General features: G+C 32.4%; 1 protein-coding gene across 1 annotated transcript; it reads left to right on the forward strand.

Moving 5' to 3' along the window:
- The first annotated feature begins 738 nt into the window (after nt 1–738).
- On the forward strand, nt 739–23872 carry LOC134237595 (mesenchyme-specific cell surface glycoprotein-like). The gene is made up of 17 exons (XM_062719723.1): nt 739–844; nt 2062–2096; nt 2234–2351; nt 2529–2676; nt 2925–3049; nt 3135–3223; nt 7751–7838; nt 16546–16753; nt 17203–17445; nt 17651–17843; nt 19426–19570; nt 20092–20206; nt 20520–20699; nt 21146–21214; nt 21322–21560; nt 23225–23433; nt 23758–23872. The coding sequence occupies exons 1-17, from the start codon at nt 794–796 to the stop codon at nt 23867–23869; spliced, it is 2367 nt and encodes a 788-aa protein (XP_062575707.1). The 5' UTR covers nt 739–793; the 3' UTR covers nt 23870–23872.
- Nucleotides 23873–24847: the final 975 nt, after the last annotated feature.

Genomic DNA, 24847 nt, shown 5'->3' on the forward strand with positions numbered 1-24847 from the left:
ATACCCCATATATCCATTTGAAATCACAAACATTTCCATAGAAATATCAAATTCTTTCATGGAAACAACAAAAATTATAGGAAAGAGGGCAGAATGCCTACATCCCTTTTAAGAAACTTCTATAAAAATGTATGTTTGAATATTGTTTATTAGTCTTGATTCTAGTGAGTTCGCTAGTCCTTTTGTAAATAAAAAGATCTAACAGTGAAGATAGAATGTGAATAAATATGAAATATCAAGATTGCTTAAAATGAAAGAAGTATTTATTGTCGCTTTGTTGGTGCTCATCTTTGTTCATTTATTTTGCCTTGATTTTTGATCCGTTCGATCTACATCGATCTAAACTTAATTGGAGTGGATCAAGGATCTAATTTTATTTTGATTATTATTTTGAAAATAATAAATTATTATTATTCACGAATAAATTTCCAATTTCATCAATAAATTTGAACATGGTACAGAAATTTACAGGTAAATATGCTCTCTTTAGCGGAAAAAAACTTCATAGGCGCTCTCCATGTAATTCTGTAAATTACGAAATATAGGTCTACCCCTTCTATACAATAAAATCAAAAGTTGATTTTATAGTATAGAAGGGGTAGACATATATATACATTTACTTATCTTTATTCATTTACAGAATTACATGGGGCGCCTATGAAAAACTTCGGATGAAACTTAACGTCGGGCTCGATATTCCGATTAAGCAAAGTGAAAGTAGCAGAAGATAATGTTTACCTTAGATAAAAGGATCAAAGTTCTCTAATAATATAAACACATCAGAGGATTTAAAATGGGAAACAAAGTTGGAGTGTTTACCGATGAACAAATAGAAGCATATCAGGTAAGTGCGTCAAAGATTTCAGGGCTAAAAAATTATCTGAATCGTTGAGACACTTTGGTTTCAAAACAAAGGCCTTGCAATGTGTATGAAACAAATCAGCCAAAATGCGGCCCAGTGATGGATCATATTTGCGTTAAAATTCCAATATGAATACTAACATACCCAAAGCCTGGGACTTTAGTGAAATGAAAAGTTTTTAGGCTCGAAAAATGAAGTCGTTCTACAAAAACATTTATATTTGAGAAGTTTCAATCAGTATATTACATGTAATACAAAATCCCAAAAAGTTGTCGAATATAGCCTCTCTCATACCTCGATAAAATTGTAAACAAAGTGGTAGAGTGTGAATGTACTGACGATTTACTGCCAAAAATGTTTAACTGATCTGTTTCCCATGATAAATTAAAAAAACAACAACACTTTTTAGACAGCATATTAAATTATAAAGCTGCTTTATAATTTTTTTCTCATAGAAATCAAACTTGTAAATGATAAACATAGGCCTACATGTACCTTTTCAATGGTCATTTGCAAACATATTTTGCTTCAAAACTTTCTGATTCTTCACAAAAGAAGTACTAAAAGGTTGACATAAAAAGATGATAGTATTTCTCATTGACATATACGTGGACCAGGTTTACAAAAATCTGTTGGAATTCCCATGGGTTCTATTTGTGCCCTGTTATTCGCAAATGTTTTTAAATTAATTGTCAGCAGAATTCATTCAATACTAAACAGGAAAGGGAGTCCATTGCATGCTGGGACGTACACTTATTCGATATATTCCGTACGTTGTTGAAACCCGAAATGGAATACGTTTTATGCGTAGGATCATTTTTAAAAATGAGGCTATTGAAAAAAGTTAATAATATAAGGATATCAGTAATCTTGATTTAAAGTCAGCATTTTGCAAGTCTTTGATTGTTGTTACAGTTGCCATGTTTGCTAATACAATTTGATGACATCTCGAAAGTTGACTGCATGATCATGATGGCGTCGTTTATAAAAATGCTTGACCATTTCTTACATACTGAAATATCTATATTTTTCTAACTTTCCGATTCATGACAAAACACACGGCAGGTATGACAGTTCTAAAAGGGGAACATTTTCTTTAGTCACCTTTAAATTTATGAATGGTTTGCACAATTTTCTTTCTTTTTAAAGCCACATATTTCTTATTAAACATTGATATTCTTTTTTTTCTTTTTATCTAGGACTGTACCTTTTTTACGAAAAAAGAAATTTTAAGGTTTGTACATGTATGGCATAATAAGAAACTTTTTAAACAAAATAAGTAATGAAATATTCATTGTTCTAAACCTAACGTTTTATGCCCAGTAAAATCTCTTTTAAAAAACAAATGAAATTCTTTTCCGTTTTCTGTAGGATATTTAGTCGCTTTAGGGATCTTGCTCCGAATGCCGTGCCTAAAGTGATGAATAATGTCGACACAAGCAGGATTCGATTACCATATCAACAGATTCAAATGATGACAGAACTAAAGGTAAAAACTAATTTTAAAAAAGTCTACACATTGATAAAAAAAAGTTTAACTCGTCAGCAAACTTATGCACAAATATAATTTTGTATGAGCTAATATCTTTGCATTTTAACAGAAAAAAAGTTCATCTAAGTTTAGCTTCTATACACCCTTTTTCTATAAATTACTGATTGTATGAAGGAAAACCCTTTCTGTCGGCGGATCTGTCAAGTCTTCTCGGAGGACGGGAGCGGAGATTTATCATTTGAGGATTTCCTGGATCTGTTCTCTGTGCTTAGCGAGGTAGCGCCACGAGAACTCAAGGCAGTGTATGCCTTTAAAATCTACGGTGAGTACAAAAATGATTACTGAAAAATACGAGTATGTTACCAAGCTCGACCTGTCAATTGAATACTTTAAATTCATATGCTTGTATACAGCGAAAACTCTCAGTCTGTATGGTAAATTGAGGCTAAGGTAAATGTTTCATGTTCAAACAAAGTTTTTATATTCAAACCAATTTTATTTTCTGTATTATTTTGTAGTCATATGCACATAGTTTGTATATTCATTATCATTAGTTAGATTTTCGACGAGGCACTGTTATATTTACAGATTTCGACGGCGACAACTACCTTGGAAAGGAAGATTTACAATGCACCTTAAAGTGTTTGACCAGGAACGAATTATCCGAAGAAGAATTGAACTTTGTTGTTGAAAAGGTATCATTTAATGCGTGTCAACATATGGCAGAATATTCTATGTTTATTCTTAAGTACTACATGAAAGCTTGATTCTTTTTCGCAGGTGTTAGAAGAAACAGATCTAGACGATGACGGAAAATTGTCCTACATCGAGTTCGAACACGTCATCTCAAGATCACCTGACTTTATGACGTAAGTATAGTTCATAAATAATTATGACCTCCAAGTAAACTTTTATTTTAAAGTAGAATACACTGTATCTTTGAAACTGTATGAAACTGTTGAAGCTATGAATTGAATTTTTTGGACTCAAGATGGCTTCTGAAACGCTTGAGACAAGGCATATATTTTATATTGTGTAAAATTTTGTAAAATGTCTTGTTTCAGTACATTTCATATACGAATATGAAGAGCATTGAAACAAATTCTCATGCTTGCTGTTCACGTCATGAGAATATTCTTTCGCAACTAAGTTGGAGGGAACAAGGCTGCCAGAATGGACTAATTATGTATACTGAGTTCACCCGATTAAAAAATCAGTAAATTTGCATGATCAAACATGTGCAAAGAAAGTTGGTGCCGTTTTTCTTGTAAAGAAATCTTATTTGTAATTTTTGCAAGTATTTTATTTTTAATTGCATGTTTTGTTATTTAATCAACATTTTATGAAAATGTGAAACAAATTTCTGCAGTATAATTATATCAAATTAAATTTCCCTTGTGAAATATATGTAAAATGATTAATATTTATTTTCACAACATATTATACTTCAAAAGTTTGTAGCGTTTGATGTTATTTCATTCATCTACATTTATAACCAAAGTTTGTGAAAAAACCCAAACACTGCTTATTTTGCAGGTCTGTTTCTGTAAACGAAATAACGTTGATTCATTTAGTAAATGCCTCTGTTAATCTTGTCACCGTTATGTACACATGTGAGAATAAAAACTACATGTATTTGTGTTGTTTTAAACGTTTCCCTGCTAGTTCATTTATGTTACCATCATAAGATATAATGAAACTGGCGTTTCTCATATCCTCATCACAACATGCATGAACTCTTTTGAAATAGCTGCTACATGTACCTATCACATTCCATGCCTTGTTACTTGAACAATTATTCAAATTAACTTCAATGATGGAACTCGGTACTCTCGAGAAATTATGATATACTAGTATTTGAAAAGTTGCGCAAATAACATATGAATACTTAAAAATTATTAAAAAAAAAAAAAAAAAAAAAACTTTTTGAAATAACAAAATTTATCAAAATCAATAACATAAAAGAGTACAGCTTTTTATATCACTGACATCTGCTTTTTTGATAAAGATTGAACTCTAAAATTTACTTACTTTGTCATTGGTCATTTGAAAAATTATTTTGTTAGAAACATTTTAATTTTACGCATAAGTTCTCTGAAGTTGATATACATAAAGAATGCTTAAGTTTTTGATTGACAAAATCTATGTAGTTTTTAGAGATCAGGGGGTCGTAACATAAAGGATACTTAAGTCTAAGACCGTGCTTAAGTAGGACTTAAGTACAGGCTAAGACTTAAGACCGTAACTAGAAGCGTGCTAAGATTTGGCAATCGATTAGCAAAACTTAGGCAGTTAGAGGTGACTTAAGTATATCTTAACTTTCTTGTACATATATTTAGAATTATTTAATGTAACTTTCGTTTAAAACATTTCTCTATTCATAATATACATTAAAGAAAATAATTATCTCTATTTGACGCTGCATGATTTAAGAATTTTATTTTTTGTTGACACTGATTCCAATATCACTCCCAACATAGCATACATGTAAATAAATAAAAATAATTTTAGGGATCACTTCCAACACAGCATTCATGTAAATACAAAATTTAATTTGAGGGATACGTCTGAAATATGTGGGGTCTCGGTTATAGAAATAAATTGAATACAGTAAATAAGCCATGATTGTATGTTCACTTTGAAAATATGAGTTGAAATAATTTGTTAAAAACAGAAATTTCAAAGAGGGTGATGACAGTAACCGTAATATTATAAAAAGTATCTTAAAGTTTAAAATAAATGTAGAACGCGAGAAGTGCGGATTTAGACAGTGCTCACTACAGTTCGAGAGAGAGAGAGAGAGAGAGAGAGAGAGAGAGAGAGAAAATTGCTGTTAAGTGGGGACATACAAAAAAAAAATCCCGATTTTTTTTTTGTATCCTTGATTAAATTGCAAATGAGTATATCATAAAACTTCTGCAGTTTTCGCTTCTGACATGCATGGCCTGATAATACATAGCAGAAATTCAACATGTATTGAACTTTTTAGAGTTTCAATTTTAAGTAGATAAACGGTCGATTATCTGTTATTGTCTGCGATAATAACAGGGTAATGAACATTTATCAAAACAAAAGAGTTACAAAAGGTAAACTGAAAATCTCATGTGATAAAACAATTGTCGTACATTTACAATGAATCACAAATCGCCATTTTCTGACAATGCGGTATTTGTTTCCAAACATTCCGAACAATTCATAACATAATTATAATTTTAATACGAAATCTAATCTAAAATAACTTAAACCGATAGGCAAGGACGTCAACTTTAATATGTAATTAATTAAAACCCTAACTGAATACCTTTTAGCAATATATCTATATAAAAACCATTGGTTGACCCATATGAAATATTTTAAACATAAGTTTACTTGCTAATCACCTCGCAGTTTGCTTTATTTTGTTTAAGACATACTTAATTTATAAAGGTCCTAAGATTGTGCCTAAAACGTACTTACGACCCTACTTAAGTCAAAAACTTAGCAAGCTTTATGTTACGAGCCCCAGGGGGTCGTAACATAAAGCTTGCTAAGATTTTGACTTTAGTAGGGTCATAAGTATGTTTTAGGCACAATCCTAAGACCCATCTAAGTACTACTTAAGTATGTCTTAAACCGTAACGTAAAGCGAACTAAGCAATATCTTAGCTAAGTCAAACTCATGTTCACAATTTTTCTCATGAATCATGCTAGTTTTTTTAATTTATATACTTGCATGATAAAAAAAAATATTCAGGAATACTTTTTATTATATACAAAACCAACCTTATATTTTTTTTAAGGTTACATTATATTTCGTACGAAAATTCCATTAAAAATGATTCCTAATATTAATGAATTCCAAATAATTGCACGCTTAGGTCAATGTGGCAAGTGTTCAATGTAAATGTATGACTTTTGTTTTATCACTCGAGGCTGCGATGTTTTCAGTTATCTTTTGTTGGACAAACGGTCACTCGCTTGTCATTCTTGTAGACATGGCACGAAAACTGAACGTCTATTTACATTTAAAACATTAGGATGGCATCATCTTTTGCTTTTTTGATTCTTTCAATTTCTTGCAAGGCTCAAAACAGTCCATTAAGTTACCTGAAACTGTCCAATAAGTTAAGAAACTGTCCATTATCAAAAATAATGGATAGTATTTAATAAATTATTGGATCGCTACAGGTAACTTATCGGATTAAGAAAACACAACACAAATATTTTTAAGGCAATGAATCTAACATTTTTCACAATGTTATAAAACAGTCTATATTCCATGTCTCAGAAACAAAAACTGAAACTTTATAATTATTCCAGTAAATGATGAAATGTATACTTCTACTCACAATGAATATCGAAACTTAAATTTGAGGAAATATCTCCGATTTCTATTCGCACCAACAGAACACGAGGGGATATCACTTTTCCTGGCAAGAATCAATCACGCCTTCTTATTTTTCACTAGCTTTAAATAATTTTGCTCATTTCTCTGCAGAAGCACATCCATCATTTGTTCAACTACATGAACGCAAGGGTGTTTGGTCAACAGTCTTGTCTACTCCTCTCCTGATTCGTTTCTGACTAAAATCTGAGACAAAAAAGCTTAAAATTTTGTTGATGTTTTTTTTTATCACGCAACACCTTGACGTCCTTCAGCATGTAAACATCAACGTTGGGTAGTGTGTTACATTCTCTTTGTCAGTTAAAGAAGACAGTAACTGTCCCTTTACATTTCTGCTCTACTTAGCCTCTTCTAACTCATCTAAATATCATTTAAATACGGACATCCTTTTACGTTCCATTTGTTTTTCTGCATCCTTGAAATGCCTTGACCAAAGGTTGAGAAATATTTGAAGGAAAAAAGCCCACTTTGGGTTCAAAATTCATTTTCTTGACAATCCTAGACTCAAAATTCATAATGTCACTTGAGGATGGCATATAGAGTACTCTTCATACCTGAATTTGTTTGGTATCAAAAATATGCTTTCTTCCTCTGAAGAAGAGATGCTTTAAACATTCACTTTCACAACAAAATGGTGTTGGTATCTCATGCCTAGTGATTAAATACTTAGTATGCTTTAGTCAGTTATTTAGAAATTGCACTAACCTGAAACCTGTCCACTTAGTTAAAAAAATCCAATGAATGTAAGTTTATTTTGATTGTAAACAACTAACCTGAGACACTCCCATAAATAGATAACGTTTTCCTACTCCTCACTAAGATATTAAGAGTAGTGAAGGAGAAACTTCAAGAATACTCTGAAACAATATATTCAAGAAGTGGTGTAAATCAGATGTGGATACTTAAAAATTCCAAGGAACTTTTGAAATCACAAGATTTTACCAAAATCAACAGTTTAAAAACTTACGACTTTTCAACTTTATACACAACCATTCCCCACGATAAATTAAAGTCCAGGCTTTCTGATATCATTGACAGTTGTCTTTTCAATAAAAATGGAACTCGTAAATTTACTTACCTTATCATTGGTCATTTGCAAAATTATTGTTAAAAAACATTCTGATTATACATAAAAGTACTCTGAAGTTGACTTCAAAAAGATGCTTGAGTTTCTGATTGACAATATCTATCTTGCTCTTGGAGACCAGGTCTTCCAACAATCTATTGGAATTCTAATGGGTACCAATTGCGCCCCGTTATTAGGAGACCTATATTTTTATTTATATGAAGCAGGATTTGTTCAAAATCTTAAGCGTGAAAAAAGAAAGCTCTTGCTTCAACTCAACATGTAGATAGATATATCGACGACGTATTGTCAATTAACAATGGTAATTTCCATTCCTTTGTCGATTCGATATATCCTGGTGAACTTGAGATAAAAGATGCCTCAGAGTCTGACATTTGCTTCATATTTGGATATTTTACTTGAAAAAGACGTTAATGGTAATCTAACAACCAAGTTCTATGATAAACTTGACGACTATAACTTTTCTATCGTCAACTTCCGTTAATTATGCAATATACCTTCATCACCTGCATACGGAGTTCATACATCTCATTTAATTCGATACACAAGAGCATGTTCTGTGCATGAACAATTTCTAAAATGAGGTATATTATTGACAAACAAGTTGATAAAACTGTTAATAAGAATATCAGCAGTCTTGTTTAAAGTTGTCATTTCGAAAGTTCTATGATCAATACACTGACCTTGTCAGCAAATACAATTTATCATTGAGTCAAATACTGACTGACGTTTTCATACTTATTGTTAGTCCATTATTTATACACTGAAGAGGTAGTCCGCAGAAAAACCAGGCAGGGTTGTATTAATAGGCGGCACATCGAATGTGACGAATATTTGAAATTTTATTGAAAACAATATCAATGTAGTCCAAATGGAATAATGTAATCGAAGATTTGTTTGAAAATTGCTTATTTAGTAAAATATCCTTTTGTTTCGTGTTCTTGAATTCCCCTATATAAACCATTGAATTTAGGTCAGAAGCAAAGAACTGTAATTTCCAATACTTATTTAACAGGACTATAATTCACGCTGAACTAAATCTAGAAATATTTTGTCTTTCAGTTTCAAAAATAAAATTGGTGGGCAAAACACTTTTGACAGTAGTTTTCTGTCAAAATATAGAGACGTTTTTATGAAATTTTGCGATGTAAGAGTTATCTCCCGTGGCATCGGTAAATCTGCTAAACACCTTACTATCGAAATCCTAGTGAAATATTTAGAATATATACACAAAATAAAATTATTTAACAAAAAATTACTACTTTATTTTCAAAATAGAATTTATTTTCGCCTTTAAACGTAAGATTGGCAGTATATTATTCAGGTTGAATACGCGTTTCCATTGATGTATCAGTGACGTCATACATCTGACTAATATTGCGTCACAATTAAATAGTTACAAGTTTTCCAAAGAAGTTTGTAAATTCTTTGCATAAAAGCGCAAATAAAACGATTAAAAATAAATAATTTCTCTTTTTCTGTCCAATTACTTTTCAGAGTGCATTATCCTACATGTTAAATAATCATATATTTTTATATAAAATGTATTTTTTTCACGGGCGACGTCTCTGCTCAGTCTGATTAAAATCAAAGCTTCACTAGCTCCTTTTTATTTTGTTTGTCGACGCGACAAACAAAATAAAAAGGAGCTAGTGAAGAGATTTTATTTTCTTCTGATTATCAAGGAAAGATGAATATTTAGATTTACGCAACATTTAATTCAAGTCAACGGAGTTGAGATGTTTATTTCATGATATTTGTACATCCGCGGTACGATTTAAAATATTTTATTAAAAAAGTGAAAAATAAGATTTCAAAAATATTTATTGAGGAAAATTACTGTTGAACTCCCCACTTCAATTTGCCACTAAAACGGAAGATTTCGTGGGCGTATTTTTTGTTTTTGTTTGGTCTTTTTTGGGGGTTAAATTTGGTGATTGAAACAATCACATACTCACATTCAATATGAAGTTAAAAAATGTGACCATGTTGGCCAATTCTAAAATTTTTCCGATTAATGAAAGTTTTTTTTTAATATGCCGCCTTGCCCCCCCCCCCCCCCCCCATCCCCACCCATCCCGTCCCGGCTTTTTGCTTGCGATTTATAGGCTCTTAAATAATGATGCTATATATGAAATAACTTTTTTTTTTTTTTAAATATAAAACTAAATTTTATAAGATGAAAATATTGGGGAAACGGCTTTTATAGATGACAGGTTTAAAAAGTTTGGATAAGGCCGAGACTGTGCACATTTAAATATTTTCTGCATTTAGGTACGTGCAAGTATATTTTCGCCAATGATAGAATTTAACTCTTTAATTCACGAGAAAAACTTTAGTTGGAAATAAGATATTTAATAAAGATAAGCTGTTTACTCTCAGTTGTTGCATAATGCAGCATACATGTACAAATACTTGGGGGTTTTTTAATACCGAGTATCAAGAAATCGAACAGATGTTATACATGATTGTAATCTTCATGTACGTAAAAGACATTAGTATTTTAAATACATTGTATAAACATTTGAATCCATGGATAAAATAATTTTAAAACAGTTGACTAACTGAACAGAAATAAAAGACAAGCATATTTTTTTCAGAAAATTTCTAGTTTTACGGTAAAAACCGATCCCGATTGAAATAAAACCGATCCCGATTGAAAATAATGCAAAATGTGTAAAGTTATAAAACTAAAGACAACTGCCACCCATAAGACATGTAAAAAATAAATCAAGTAATTTTTTGGCCATATTACAACAAAAGAGCCAAATTTAACTTTACAATTATAGTATTTCCTTCTTTATATAATTCCGGTCGGGATCGGTTTAATTGTGAAAAATTGTAAAACATAGGTAAATTTGACTCCTTTTATTTCTCTCAATATACGGGTGCCCACTGATTTTATTGAGTGACTCAAAAGTTTGTACTTTGTATTCATAATAACATGAGAAAAAAAATCTGTCATTGAAATGTATTGGGTTTTATAACGTAATGAAAATTGGATAATGAATTCAAAAAGTTACTTGCTAAACTCAATTTTGGACCACATATTTTTTTCTAAAGAAATATAAATTGGAGTCTTATTCATTACTAAAATTAAAGATAAGAGTCTATGGTATAAATAATATTGATAGACACATTCAGGTTTTGCGTATCTGGTACATATAAAACAAAATAAAAACGTAGTTTTTTTTTTTTACCCCCATGTTGACCTTTTTGCACTTAAAATTGAACACTTACCAAAAATAGGACTAGTGGAGCACTAAAATTTTATTTGATGTTGTCATGTGTAAACACTTCCTTTAAAAAGTCTCTATGCAAAAAATAATAAAAATCCATGACATGCGATGTGCCACCCATTGCCTGATTTTCAGTGGACTACCTCTGAATTGACGACGGATTTTTCCGTTATTTCATGACAAGGAACACACGGCATGTGTGACCGGTCGGCAGGGGATGCTCACTCCTCCATGGCACCTGACCCCACCTCTGATGTTTTGGAGGTCCGTGATTGCTCTGTTCCTATTTTGTATTGTTTAACGGACTTTTGATCTTGAATACTGTTCGTTATCTCCATATGTTTCATTTATGCAATGGACGAAAATAAGTTGTAAGAGTGAAGATTATGAACACATTAGATCTTTCTTCTCAGAGAGAGAGTTTTGGCCTATAACCTTTACCTTCTTGATATTGAAACTCTAATAAGTGCAGCGAATGTCGACAGGCAAAGATTGAACACGTTTTACGACATACATGTACCTTAGTTATTAATAATGGTTTTTCGTATTTGTCTAAAAAAAATTATCAACATACTTTACTCTCTCTCTCTCTCTCTCTCTGGTTAAGTCCTATAAAAAATGATCTTAGACTTAAGTACCCTTTATGTTTTGACTTCCAGGTCTTCCGACAATTTTTCGGAATCCCAATGGGTGTCATTTGCACTCCGTTATGAGCAGATTACTAGTATTTTTGTATGTATTTAAAGCCTTCGGTATAGGGTGACATAAACCTTTCCTGTCACCGAGGAGAAAATATTCTGGTATGTCATCCTCGACTCCATGTACGTGGTGGTATATGTATAATAATATGTATAATATCTCAGTGAGCTTGAAATAAAAAAAAATCCTAGTCTGAAACATCTGTTTCATAATTGAAACTAGAAGACGTTAGTAGTAACCAAACAACCAAACTTTTGGATAAATATGATGATTTTAACTTCTTTTGTTCTTCAATGATATTGACAAACAAAATTATAAAACAAAATTATTAACACTTCTATGGTTGACACAATGACATTGTCAGCAAATAAAATCTTTCATAAGGTCGAATGGTGACGGCTGTTTTTCATGCTGATTGTTAGGCCATTGATTACACACAAATTATCTAGGTATTTTTCTGTTTTTCCGATCAGGACAAGAACCACAAGGCGGATTTAATCGGTTGACAGGGGATGCTTATTCCCTCTTGGTACCTGATCCTACCTCTGAAGTTTTAAAGCTCTAGTTTTCTCTGCTCCTGATTTGTATGAAATGGACTTTTGAGCAAGATTACTGTAAGCGCGAATGTTTATTTTCAAATAATGCCGGACGAGCATTATTAATATATTTCAAACTATTTCAATACAAGTTTAAACACATTTGCACCGAGAAGGGCTCTGAAATTTGTGTGCCTCTTGTGCCAAATAACTCCTTTCTTATTTTAGTTTTGCTTATTACATGCATGTTATTTTCTTTCAAAAAGTAAATCTCAGGTTGTCTTCAATCAAATGATAAGACAAACACATGTCTGAAAATGACTGAAAATGCGCAGCTGTATGACACTTGACCCCATAGCATATATACTAACGTTAATCGCGAATCAAACACAGACAGGAATCGACGCAGACATATTCCTTAAATTTAAGAACAGTGAGTACATATGCACTCAGATTCATTTTGTGAGTGTAAAGAATATTTTTTTTCTTCATAAAACACAGACATTTACTAGTATTTGCCACCACAATTTCAGTATATTTAGGAAATCTAAGAAAAACATCTTAGTAATCTATAAAGGTTAAAAGGACTGGTTGTCTTAATTCTAGGACAGTCTGTAAGATAATGCAGTTGCAGAAAACGCAATTACTTATAAGAACTTTTGGTTCCAATCCTTCTGTCTGTCAAAAACTCTTCGTATATTTTAAAAAGGAGCCAATTCATACCTTGAAATTTTATGTTACACTGCATTTTTATTCAGTATCCAATCGTAAAACGATCAATGTTTATTTTTGTAAAAAGCCAGTTTCAACTTCTCTTATATTTTACGAAGTAGCCCATCTTTTGGAATATTACTGTCTTATAACAGTGCAAGAAAATTATTAATAAGTTAAATGCTGATGGACAATTTTTGTACTAATTATTATGCCATTATTAACATACTGAAATGTTTAAGCGTTTTGCCGTTACATGTATTTCGAAAACCCTTGTCCAGTCGGCAGGGAATGCTCACTCCTCCATGGTACCTGATGCCACCTCTGATGTTCTGGTGGTCTGTGTTTGCTCTGCTCCCATTTTTTTTATTGTTTTATGGACTTTTGATCTGGAATACTGTTCGTTATCTCCATATGTTTCATCAAGGAGCCTAGGTTTAGTGTGATCGGCGGGCAGGGGTTGCTTACTCCTCCATGGCACCTAGGGCTGATGTTTCAGAAGTGGCACAATACGTCTGAAGGTTCTTTTTCACAGCAGTTACATTTTTGGGGACGAATATTATAGAAGATTGATGTTAAGATTCTTATGTTGTATTGGAAAACGATACAGAAATAATAAATCATAATTACTTTCATTGACTGGAATTTGACAAGTACTAAAAACTGAAATGCGATCTTGAGGAATTTATCATTATCAAAACTATGAGTATAAGTTGACCAGATAGGGAATTCCAAACCATCTCATCTAAAATGTAGTTGTAATAATGGTGATTAAAAAAACTCTACATGTATAATTTATAAGCTTTGAAAGCTGAATAAACGTACAGAAAGTACATGACGATTACGTAAATTGGAACACCAAGTACGAGAATAAGTGCATGTACTTTTCCTATTTCTATTCAGCAGACTTTCCTTATAAAGTTATCAAATTGTATGGTGACCTATGACTATAAAAACGAAGATATCAGTAGAGCATACATACTGACTAAGACAAAAGTAAGATGGGTTTGACTATTTGTCTTAAAAATCCTCCCTATACACAATGGACTTAATATTAAGAAATGCACGCATTCAAAAAATGTTGTAAATAATTGAGTTTAAATAAATGAGCATACACATATTGTATTTAAAAAAAAATATTTTTAAAACAAGGACTGAAAACAGTAAAATATGGAGATTGCAAATAATAACCAAACTCAAAAGTCCATTTAAACAATACAAATCAAGAGCAGAGCAAACACAGACATTTAAAACATCAGATCAGGTGTCATGAAGGAGAGAGTATCCCCAACTGATCTGTTATATCCGCCGTGTGCTCCTTGTCATGGTCGGGAAATAACGGGAAAATAATCCGTTATCAATTCAGTGTGTGAATACGGTGTAATGACCTATATAGCCAACAATAAATTAGGTAACGTCAATCAAGTTTGAAGATATATTGTTTTTGCCAAGAAGGTCATTATATCGATCATAAAACTTTCTGCAAAGAATGACTTTAAACGAGATTTTTAAATCTTTTCTCATCAACATTTTTCAGTAACTTCGTTTTAGAAATTGTCCGTACGTAGAACATGCATATAAGTATCAAGTGAACAGAGTGATATAAATCCCGTTTGCAGGTGATAAACATAAATAAGGAAAGATGAAATGATCACTTTCATAATAGGGCTTTATTGTTTAGTTACCATTAACGTCTGTTTCCAAATATAAAAAAGATGTTTCAGACTCTGTCGTACCTTTGATTTCAAGTTCACTAAGATATACTTTTTAACACAAACTTTCCAAAAAGTTAAGTTTGTGGAACACTTGAACATATACTAGTAGACGACATATGAATGGAGGTAACTAATAATCGTTAATTGCAAAAATATGCCTTTTTTTCAAACTTTAATCTCTTTCAAAAATTAAATAATAAATTGCTACTTTGAACCTCATATTAAGCATTTATTCAAAAAAGGTTATATTTAAATTTGACCTTCTTTTCATGCTAGAAAGAAATTGTAACCTTATAATAAATAATCATTTTTTTGTTTTTAAAAAGAAATATGTGTAGATAACGAACAGTATTCGAGCTCAAACTTTACAAAATAGAATCAGAGGTGGGGTCAGGTGCCATGGAGGAGTGAACATCACCTGCAAATCGGTCACACCCGCCGTGTGCTTCTTGTCAAGTTCGGGGGGGGGGGGGATTTGTGGACAACTCAAATAATGGACTAACAATCAGTATGAAAAATGTCAGTCGGTATTTGACTTAGTGATAAATCATAAACTAGACTGCTGATATTCTTGCTTCATCAACTTGTTTCTCAATAACTTACCTCATTTTAGAAATTGTTCGTATATAGAACATGCCTTTACATATCGATTCAACTGAGAGATAAAAACTCGGTATGCAGGTGACAGAAGTATATTGCTGCATAAGTAAGGGAAGTTGACGATTAAAAATTAAGTTTAAGTCATCACATTTATCATAATTAAAGCTTGGTTGTGTAGATAATCATTAACGTCTTTTTCTAGTAAAACATCCAAAAAAGTGATCCCTAAGTGTATCTCTGCATTGCAGTCGACATAGAAATAAAGAAAAGACATTGTTTTAAAAATGTTACATAAAACTTCTTACAGACTTCGCTGTGTAGGTCTTATAGGAAAGGAAATCCGCTATAAATGTTACAAAAACTAGATACAGATTTAGGTAGTGAAAAACGTGTAAGTTACAAAGGCTACAGTGGAATAGTTGTGAGACAATCACCATGATCACAGCTATAGAGACTAGTTTGTTTTTTGGAATGAAGCAAGACTGTTATCTCAATAACGAAACAGAAGTGTTCGGTTTTTCTAAAAAAAGAATCATTAATGAAAGTTGTAAATGAAGACAATAACATTTCTTAATGTTAACCAATTATTTTCAACTTAATCAATCAAAAATGAAAGAAAGAAAGGTTACTGCAATTGGCAAAATTAATTTACCCGAATTTTAATTAATGGATACTTTTCTCATTATTAAACTACACTAAATATTTTTTTTTACTAAATCATTAACTGTACTAAATGTTATTCATAATTCATAATATAGATTTAATTGGGACAATCGCATTAGGTACAATATGGGACATAATTAAGTAAGCCTTTTAGTAATTTTTTAATAACATATGTACATGATGTATAAAGGTTTTTTTTTTAAAGTCCATTGCAATGTAACAGATTCCAAAATAATCCTGTAGCATCGTCCCCTGAAACCTTTTGTTGTTGTTTGTGCTTAATGAAACGTAAGTAGATAACGAACAGTATCCAACTTCAAAAGTTCATAAAACAATACAAAATAGGAGCAGAGCAAACACGGCCATCCGAAAACAGGTGGGATCAGGTGCCATGGAGAATTTACATACTAATACCTACAAATCTCTGCAATATGCATACTTTTACATGTTTCATTTTTGTATGCCTCTCAGGGCGCTTGAATAACAAAAAATATCTGAATCATCTTTATCTGCATAGTTTTCTAAATCTGCCTTTATGTTTTATCTGTATATTTTACTTAGAATTTACGATGAGGCTGGCGATCATTTTGCTGGCGGCCATCTTAACTTACTCAGATGCCAGGTTACAGCTGTCAAAACAGTCCTACTTAAGATTCCCCTACCAGTACGTCAACGGAGACCCCACCAATCCAAGATACGGGCTTTTACAAAATGCCGCCCACAAGGCCGCTTATCACACTGTTGATAAAATTTTATATGTTGCTTGTAAGTTTTAATTGATATCTTTTTTTTTTCATTGATAGATCGATGATATCTTATGAAAATTGTTTTTATTATAATTCATTGAAATACTGTAAATGTATTATATTTGGCGTGTACGATATTTAGCGGAAATTGGTTTTTTAACAAGTTAGCGTAGATTTGATTTAGCGCATTTCTTGATGTTCTTATTCATGTATCAATGTTAAAGACATTTAGCAATGTAGTTGAATTAGCGGAAGTATCTTTCCGCCAAAAGCGCTAAAATGAATACACCGCCAAATGCAATACGTTTACAGTACTATAGTGCTTACGTTTTAATAACAAGGACTTTAGGCTGTTTCATTTGTTACCAATACCACACATGATAGGTTTCTTATGCTAGGAATTTTTATGACAAATGTTGAAGAAAAATCATGGTATCTTTACAAAATTTTAATACCATTTTTTAACAGCTGCCAGATCATCCGAGAAGTACCTCCACATCATTGATATGAACAACCCAGCCAGTCCCTCCATCTTGATGACCCACGTGTTCGATAACAGCGTGGATGGTATGATCACAGCAGTCGACGCATGTTCAGACACCATTGCCGTTTCACTGGCTGCTGCCGATCCCGTGGCCGAGGGTCACGTGGAACTTTATACTCCTTATAATAGAGCTGACCGAGTTTTTACAAGAATTGGAAGAATAACGGGTGAGTGAGTGTTGGTAAAGTTCAATTTATATATAAGACTGAACAAGCCACTTTGCAAACTAATTTTACAGCTTTATTTTCTTTTCATTGAAAGAGATTTAAGAATAAACTTTGTAATGTTTAAAATTACGAAATCGGCCTACGATAAAAAAAACTACACCAATAGGCATTATAAAATAAATTTTTGTTTGCTAATTCTGACCAGTTGGAGTAAATCCCAGAGATATTAAGCACACCAGCGATTGTACAAGACTGGTTGTAGCCAATGGTGGTTCCGTTGCTCTTAATCCAGTATCGAACACTCTGAGTGACCCCGAGGGTTCCTTAACCATCATCATCAGAAATGACCAGGGATTCCCCATTGAAGTCAACATGGATTTCACTCAGCTTAATGACAGGTACACGTATAAATTAAAACAAACAACGACTCTGTGTAGTTAGGATTCATATTTTTATTTTCCACACAGGGGTCAAATCTCAAAAGGGATTTTAAAAACAAAGTTTCAAAAAAATATTTGCAAGAAAAGATTGGTGATGGTGTACTACAGATATAGAGTAAGCTTTTGGGATTTTTATTTTCACTCTTTGGGTCAAATTGGATTGAAAAAAGATTCTGTTTTATACAGAAAACTGGATACAAAACCTCCTCATACAATGTGTAATTTTCTTATTCAGTAGCTTAATAAACTTTTGCAATGATGGCGTCCTTTAGGTGTGTTATAAGGTCGCTGAATTGTCATTTGTCACACAGGGAGCCTATTGAGGTTTGAAAACTATTTTTAAATAATAAACACCTATTTCCCGGAACAGTTTTTACAATAACAAAGTAGATTTCATCTATTGCAAGAGGATAGAGGTGTACTTTAGATGTGCTTGGTTGCGAAATTTTCATTTCACTCTTTTGGCCAAATGTGGTGTTCTATAGATGGGCAAAAAGTTCTGAAGTTTTCATTAATGAAAAATAATGTTTTTCAAGTTCTATTGTGATCAGTTTTTTTCCTTTTTTTAAAATGCTTTTTGCTTTATAGACTTTTTTTTCTAAAATTTACCTCATCACAATCTTTCACAACTGACCAGTAATTATCAACCTATCATATACATGTACTTGTCAGTTGAGTCAAATGCTAGTGTCATGGAGAAAAACTTACAGTTTTTCAATATACTTATTAATCTCTGAAATATGTAATAAATTTTAATTATTCAAAACATTTTATTATTTTTTTTGTCATGTAATCATTTTCAACTTCAGATTGAAAATTAATTAAAGACACTAGAATAGAAAAAATATTTTGTTTACCATATTTACTGTTCTCAAACAATTTTCAGCCATATTGAATTTTTTGTGCATTCACTTACATATGCACTGTACAGGGTGTAGATAGTATATACCCAAAGTGTACACTTTTGCACATGATTAGGTAAAAATGTACACCGGGTGTATGGTGAAGACCCTCCATTGCATGCTACTCGTCGTTTTGCGCTATTATGTGCGAATTGCCTTGAGAACGCAGCTCTCGTGTGACAAGGATTAATCTAAACATGTATTCTGAGAAAATTGCATAAGCAATACATGTCCTCTACAAGGATCCCCTTTTCTCCTTAGGATACAAGCTTGTTTGGAACATGAATTTAGTGCATCAGGAACTCGATCATTATCCCAATCATAAAAAAATACCATAATTCCGTCAAAAATCAATGACGCGAATCGAAAAGGTCTGTAACTCATGAAGATACAATCACTATTCAAAAATCAGCTCATTATCTGTAGGCGTTTAGAAGAAAAGCGCGGAAAACCAAGTAAGACAAACTGACAGACAGACGGAGGGACAGACGGACGGACAGACTAAGAGGAAACCTATAGTCCCTTCCGGTTTTACCGGTAGGGGGCTAATTAAAATGAACTTTTTAAGAAATATATCAATTAAACTTATTTACATGAAATACCATATATGTTTGATGTGCTTTTTGATTTTATCACAGAGTCACAGATTACATTAATAATGGTGTTCGATATGTTTTCCGTGGAGATCACTCTGCTGGAATTGTCAACACTTTCTCACAGGATCTCGAGCCCGAATCAGTTACCATCAGCAATGATGATAGATTCGCCTTCATTTCTTGTCAGGTATTATTATATTCTTATTTGTTTCACTCAATTGAACAGAAGTACACATGTATCTACAATTATTACAATTATTATAACTTTAACACACTTATCTAGTGAGTGAAGTTTTGAGCTTTGAAAATTTATTTATAGGAACAAAAACATAAATATTCTTTAAACCTGACTACTTCTTTCTGTAACAAAGAAAATACACAGGAAATTCATGAATTTTGTATAAAAGGAAAAAAATAATTATCTAAAACAGTCCTTTGTCATGCTTCAAGAACACACCCTCTATTTATGCTATATGAACAGTGGGTAGGTGGTGAATGTAACTACGGCAAAAAAGTAAAAATCGTGCTTATATAACTTGAGAACGTGTTCGATAGGTAATAGTTAAAAATAGAAAACAATGACTATTGATTTTTACATAGGATCATTACACAGAACAATTTTGAAAATATTAATTTATTCTCTTTTTTTTATGTAGATTAAATAAGGCTATATATTTCTTCTATAACTGTGAAATATTAAAATTTTAGAGAAATAATGCCGTTTTGAAGATTGACATGTTTAACCAGAGAATTATTGAGCTTTATTCTCTGGGTGCCAAGAATTGGACTAGTTATACGATGGATGCTAGCGATCTGAATGACGGTATGTTATTGTATAATTTTCTTTTTTTCAAGTTTGATCTCTTTTTGGACATTTTCATATCAGTGCCACGGATTATTCCGGGTTTTTTTTTCGGTATAGAAAAGTAGCAAGCTGGATGAGCACGGTCGGCAGGGGATGCTCACTCCCCCATTGCACCTGATCCCACTTCTGTTCATGTTAGCTCTGCTCCCGATTTTTTAATGGTCTTATGAGCTTTAATCCTGTTCGTTATCTCTATATTTCACCATTACTTTAGGGATTAAATACATTATTGAGCTTCTCAAAGGTATATCTTTTTTTTTTAAATTTACAGCTGCTAACATGCGTCATCATACCGTCTACTCCTTCTATCAGCCTGGAAAACTTGCCTTTGGCTTGATAGACGGCAAGGGGTACGTGATTTCCGCTGACACCGGTAGAACTACCTCGTATACTGTTAATAACCACGGCTATGCCTTCAACGATTTCGTGAGAGCACGAGTAGCTTATAATGGTAAGATTTTGTCCAATACCCTCTCTATAAAGATAATACAAAAAGGGTTGATTTGATTTTTACCATGTTTTATTATGAAAAACTGTGTACATTTCGTGAATTTATAATTCGTCTAGTTCATTATCTTTATTTTGCACGTTACCTTAATTACCAACAGAAAACAATGCACTCCGTCTTTATTGTCCTTCAGGTTGTCAATCATGAGTAGAATTGTGATACTGGTACATGACTGTACTTACTCAGAACTAACAATGCTCATTACAGGTGTCCAATCAGATTGCAGGCAGTTTTACCAGAGTTCAGTCAAAAAATTTAATCCTATATATATATATCGATTCAGAAGCGAAAACAAAACGTAGAATGTTTTACCGGTTTTTAATAAGATGTAAAGATAAAAAGTATGACTACACAATTCATATATATTAATAAAATCACCTTCGTTATAGACGGAGATTTGGACACAACTACAATGAACCCTACACTTGTACAACAAATACAGGATAACCAACAACTAGGTATGTCACATGGATAGCAACGACATCTAAATCCTGAAGGTTAAGGGATTAATTATACAATTCAAATACTTGATTGCAGTTAATTTTCCATTTCCATTTCTCTGTAGGAAGGGTATACATGAGCAATCAAGATGGATATAACATTTTTAACAAAATCGGTGACGTTTTCCTGTTTGGTGGGCGTGGTATTTCTTTGTGGGACTCTACCACCATGGCCCACGTATTTGACAGTGGGGATGATTTGGAGAGGAGGGCCTCGCAGTTATACCCCAGTACATTTAATGGAGACTGTTCCAATGGAAACCAATCTCCAACACAGCAGGTTGACGAAAGATCAGACGACATGGTATGATATGTTTGCAAGAAATATTATCATTGGAGAGAAAGGGCCTTGGATAATATAATTCATGAGGCATGGTTTGTACAACTTACTTTACGACCGGTGTTTCTGTAAGAAGCAATTCAACAACCCAACACAAACAAGATCTTCCTAAACCATCAGTCCAACATAGATACCAACCAAACAATATCTTTCGATTTCTTTATTGCGTATGGGCAATGTAGCACACTGAGTCGGTATAGCAGTCGCTGAATTGGAAGGTCGTGTGTTCGAATCACGGCCGTGACTGACCTAATTCGATAAAAAATAGGTGTTAACTATTCTTTGGCTTAGCGCTTGGGAGACCTAAAAAGCGAAGTTCCATGTCACGGTAGGCGTTAGCCAATCTAATTAAAATTAGATCTTTGGTCCGCTCCAGTTTGATCGCTACACTTGTGTTACACATTTTAAAGGAAATCATTGTTATTAATATTTATCCTATATTCTTTTGTATTACACATTTTTCTTTATTAATAACTACTTCAAAAAAATTCAAAACAAGTTATTTTGAAACGCAGGAACTTAAATCAAAATGACTGTTTACATATATCGTTCATGCAGAAACGTATATATGACATCACATGAGGGTGTAATTACCTTAACGAGGCCGAGTCTAATTCGAGTGCGCATGACTTTGCGCAGCTTTTTAATTTCATGCAGTCATTTGTGCGACAGTACACCTTTGCCAAATGTTTTGATTTTTATACAAAATTAACATTATCTGTAACCCCTACTGGTCTGAAAATGTGATTTTACGACAATAATCAGGAAAAAAACGCTAAAATGGCTCTACCGACGTCACCATTTTCGGATTTTGTAAGCAACGCATGACGCTGAAGAATGACGCATTTCGACTCGCTTGTATGTTCAAGACGTCCATGGATATTATACTAAAAACTGATGACAGAACATCTAAAGAAGCATACTAGCAATTCAAACATGGCTAATTTCTCACCCCAAAAAATCGTATGTGCCGATAATTTGTTTGCACTGATATGTAGTTATACCGTAATATGGCAATGCTTGAAAAAACAAACTTCGTAATTATTTCCTAGACCAAAGTAGATGTTGAATTTTTTTTGAAATTTCACAATTTGGTGACTTTTTACAATAACTTTCATGTACTTGAATGAAAAAGAAATCTCTAGGGCAGAAATACAAAAAAATATGGAAAAAAAAATGTGTTAAATTGGCGTTTTTCCAACAAATTCCCGTAGGGTCCAATAGTGAAATTTGACAACTTTTGAGAAATCGAGGTGGTAAACATTCGATTTTTTAATCTTAAAACAATAATTATAACAGTAAACATTATTTATCAAAAAATTATCAAAATCCCTAGGGCAGAAATAATTAGACTCGACCTCGTTAATACGGAATAATATGGATACCGTATAAGTGGAAATTTTAGCGAGACTCAAATTTAGCGATTTGTCCTTAAAACTGGTAATTTTTTTTTAGCGAGATGTTATTTTAGCGATTTTAAAATGCACATTAAAGAAGCTATTACAAATAAAACACAATTAATTTTTAGTGAAATTTAATTTTAGCGATCTCGACACCCTCGCTAATAATGGCAAAATTAAATCCTCGCTAAATATTCTACGGTATTAATATCTATTTATTATATGAAGGGCCCTGAGCCCAGTGCTTTGGCCGTGGGAACGGTTGGAACCACACCTGTTCTCGTTACGGGCTCTAGGAGTGGTGTCTTGTACGTCTTTAACATGAGGGGAGTCAGCGCCAACTTTGAGAGTGCTCACCGCGAGGGAAGTACCAACGACATCTGGAACAACCTGTACGGCACCAACACGGCAGGAGATCAACAGATATCTGAAATAGGGTAAGGGGAATTGTAGAAAACCCTTTGACGGAAATAAGAAAGAAAAAAAGGATGTTAGAACTTAGTAGACTAGTGCAATTAGAGGACATTTTGCCATGTTACTAATATTTCTCAATTTTCCTTGTTTGACTAGGTTATTTGACAAATTACGTAGAATCTTAATTGAAGTGTCAAAAATAGTTGCGTTGTTTCTTTTCATTTGAAAAGGACAGAAAATAACCAAATTTTCAGTTTTTCTTTTAGATTATATTTGAGAATGAGCCTAAAAGTTTAATTAATTTTAAATTTTGACATTAAGTTATAATGATCTTTTTGGCTTTTCAGATTCGTTAATGCTGGTGACAGTTCTACGGGAGTTCCCTATATCTTCGTCATCGGAAAAACCACTGGATCACTTTCTATTTATAATATTGAAGATGTACCAGACACAAAATAAAAAAAGTTTTTTTCTATTAATTTGCAAATTCCATGCGGTATTTTAATGGTTAAAAAAACCTTAGATACAAGACGGTTTCAATACCTGCTCATGGTCATTCTGCTGTTTCTTTTTAAAAAAGATATTTCTTAAATACAAAAAACACGATTTACTTGTGGTAAAAAAGAAAATATTATACATGTTTTATTATTATAATTAGATTTAAAAATTAAATGACAATGATTAAAATGTTTTGAATACACAATGTGCTTTGACATTTGCTACAACAACGTTCTGCTTTACAATAAACACTCACACAGTTCACGCATACTTACTCATATAAAAACGATTTCTTTTCTCGCCACTGTCATAAAATTTCGAATGATTTAATGGACATAAAGATCGAGTATGAGTATCAAAACTTTAAACAGGAATATATCGGTCACAAAGTCCGTGATAAAGGCCATACAAACTTAACTCACTCAGACTAACAAAGAAATTAAATAACAGTAGGGAAGGCAATGCTTTCCCCACACCTTAAATAATAGATAGTATGGTTATCCAATCGACCCTCATCAATTTTCTTTCAAACATGCAACCAACATATGAAAAAGTTCAAATATTCTTGTTATATAAGTCTTATGAAATTGTACTTCTTTGACACAATTACGGAATTTGGCTGTATCTTTAACCTCTGACCCCCCAAGCTTAAATACTCACCACTGATAGAGATACCAGCATATAATAAATAGGGGGTTAGAGAGTAGAGGTGAGCTAGATTTTTTTCTTTTTTATATTAAGTTAATTTATTCAACTCAAAGAACAGTAAGTATAAACAGTGGGTTTTTTTTCTTACTACAATACATCTAAAGAAAATGTTTAAAATAGGAAAATAGAAATTTTTTATGTACTTGGACATATTTTCTGTATTTGGTGTTTATTTAGGGATTTATGTGCCAATATTATCATAATTTCTTTTCTGTATTGCACCTGTGATGT

Source organism: Saccostrea cucullata, unplaced genomic scaffold (genome assembly GCF_032062105.1).
Source record: "Saccostrea cucullata isolate Sc308-1 unplaced genomic scaffold, CSIRO_AGI_Scuc_v1 ctg396, whole genome shotgun sequence".
In the NCBI taxonomy this organism is placed as follows: Eukaryota; Metazoa; Mollusca; class Bivalvia; order Ostreida; family Ostreidae; genus Saccostrea; species Saccostrea cuccullata.

Coding starts and splice junctions, on each gene's coding strand:
- LOC134237595 (XM_062719723.1), top strand. CDS start 794: ATGGGAAACAAAGTTGGAGTGTTTACCGATGAACAAATAGAAGCATAT. Junction 845..2,061: donor AACAAATAGAAGCATATCAG/GTAAGTGCGTCA, acceptor CTTTTTATCTAG/GACTGTACCTTTTTTACGAA. Junction 23,434..23,757: donor CAACAGATATCTGAAATAGG/GTAAGGGGAATT, acceptor TTGGCTTTTCAG/ATTCGTTAATGCTGGTGACA.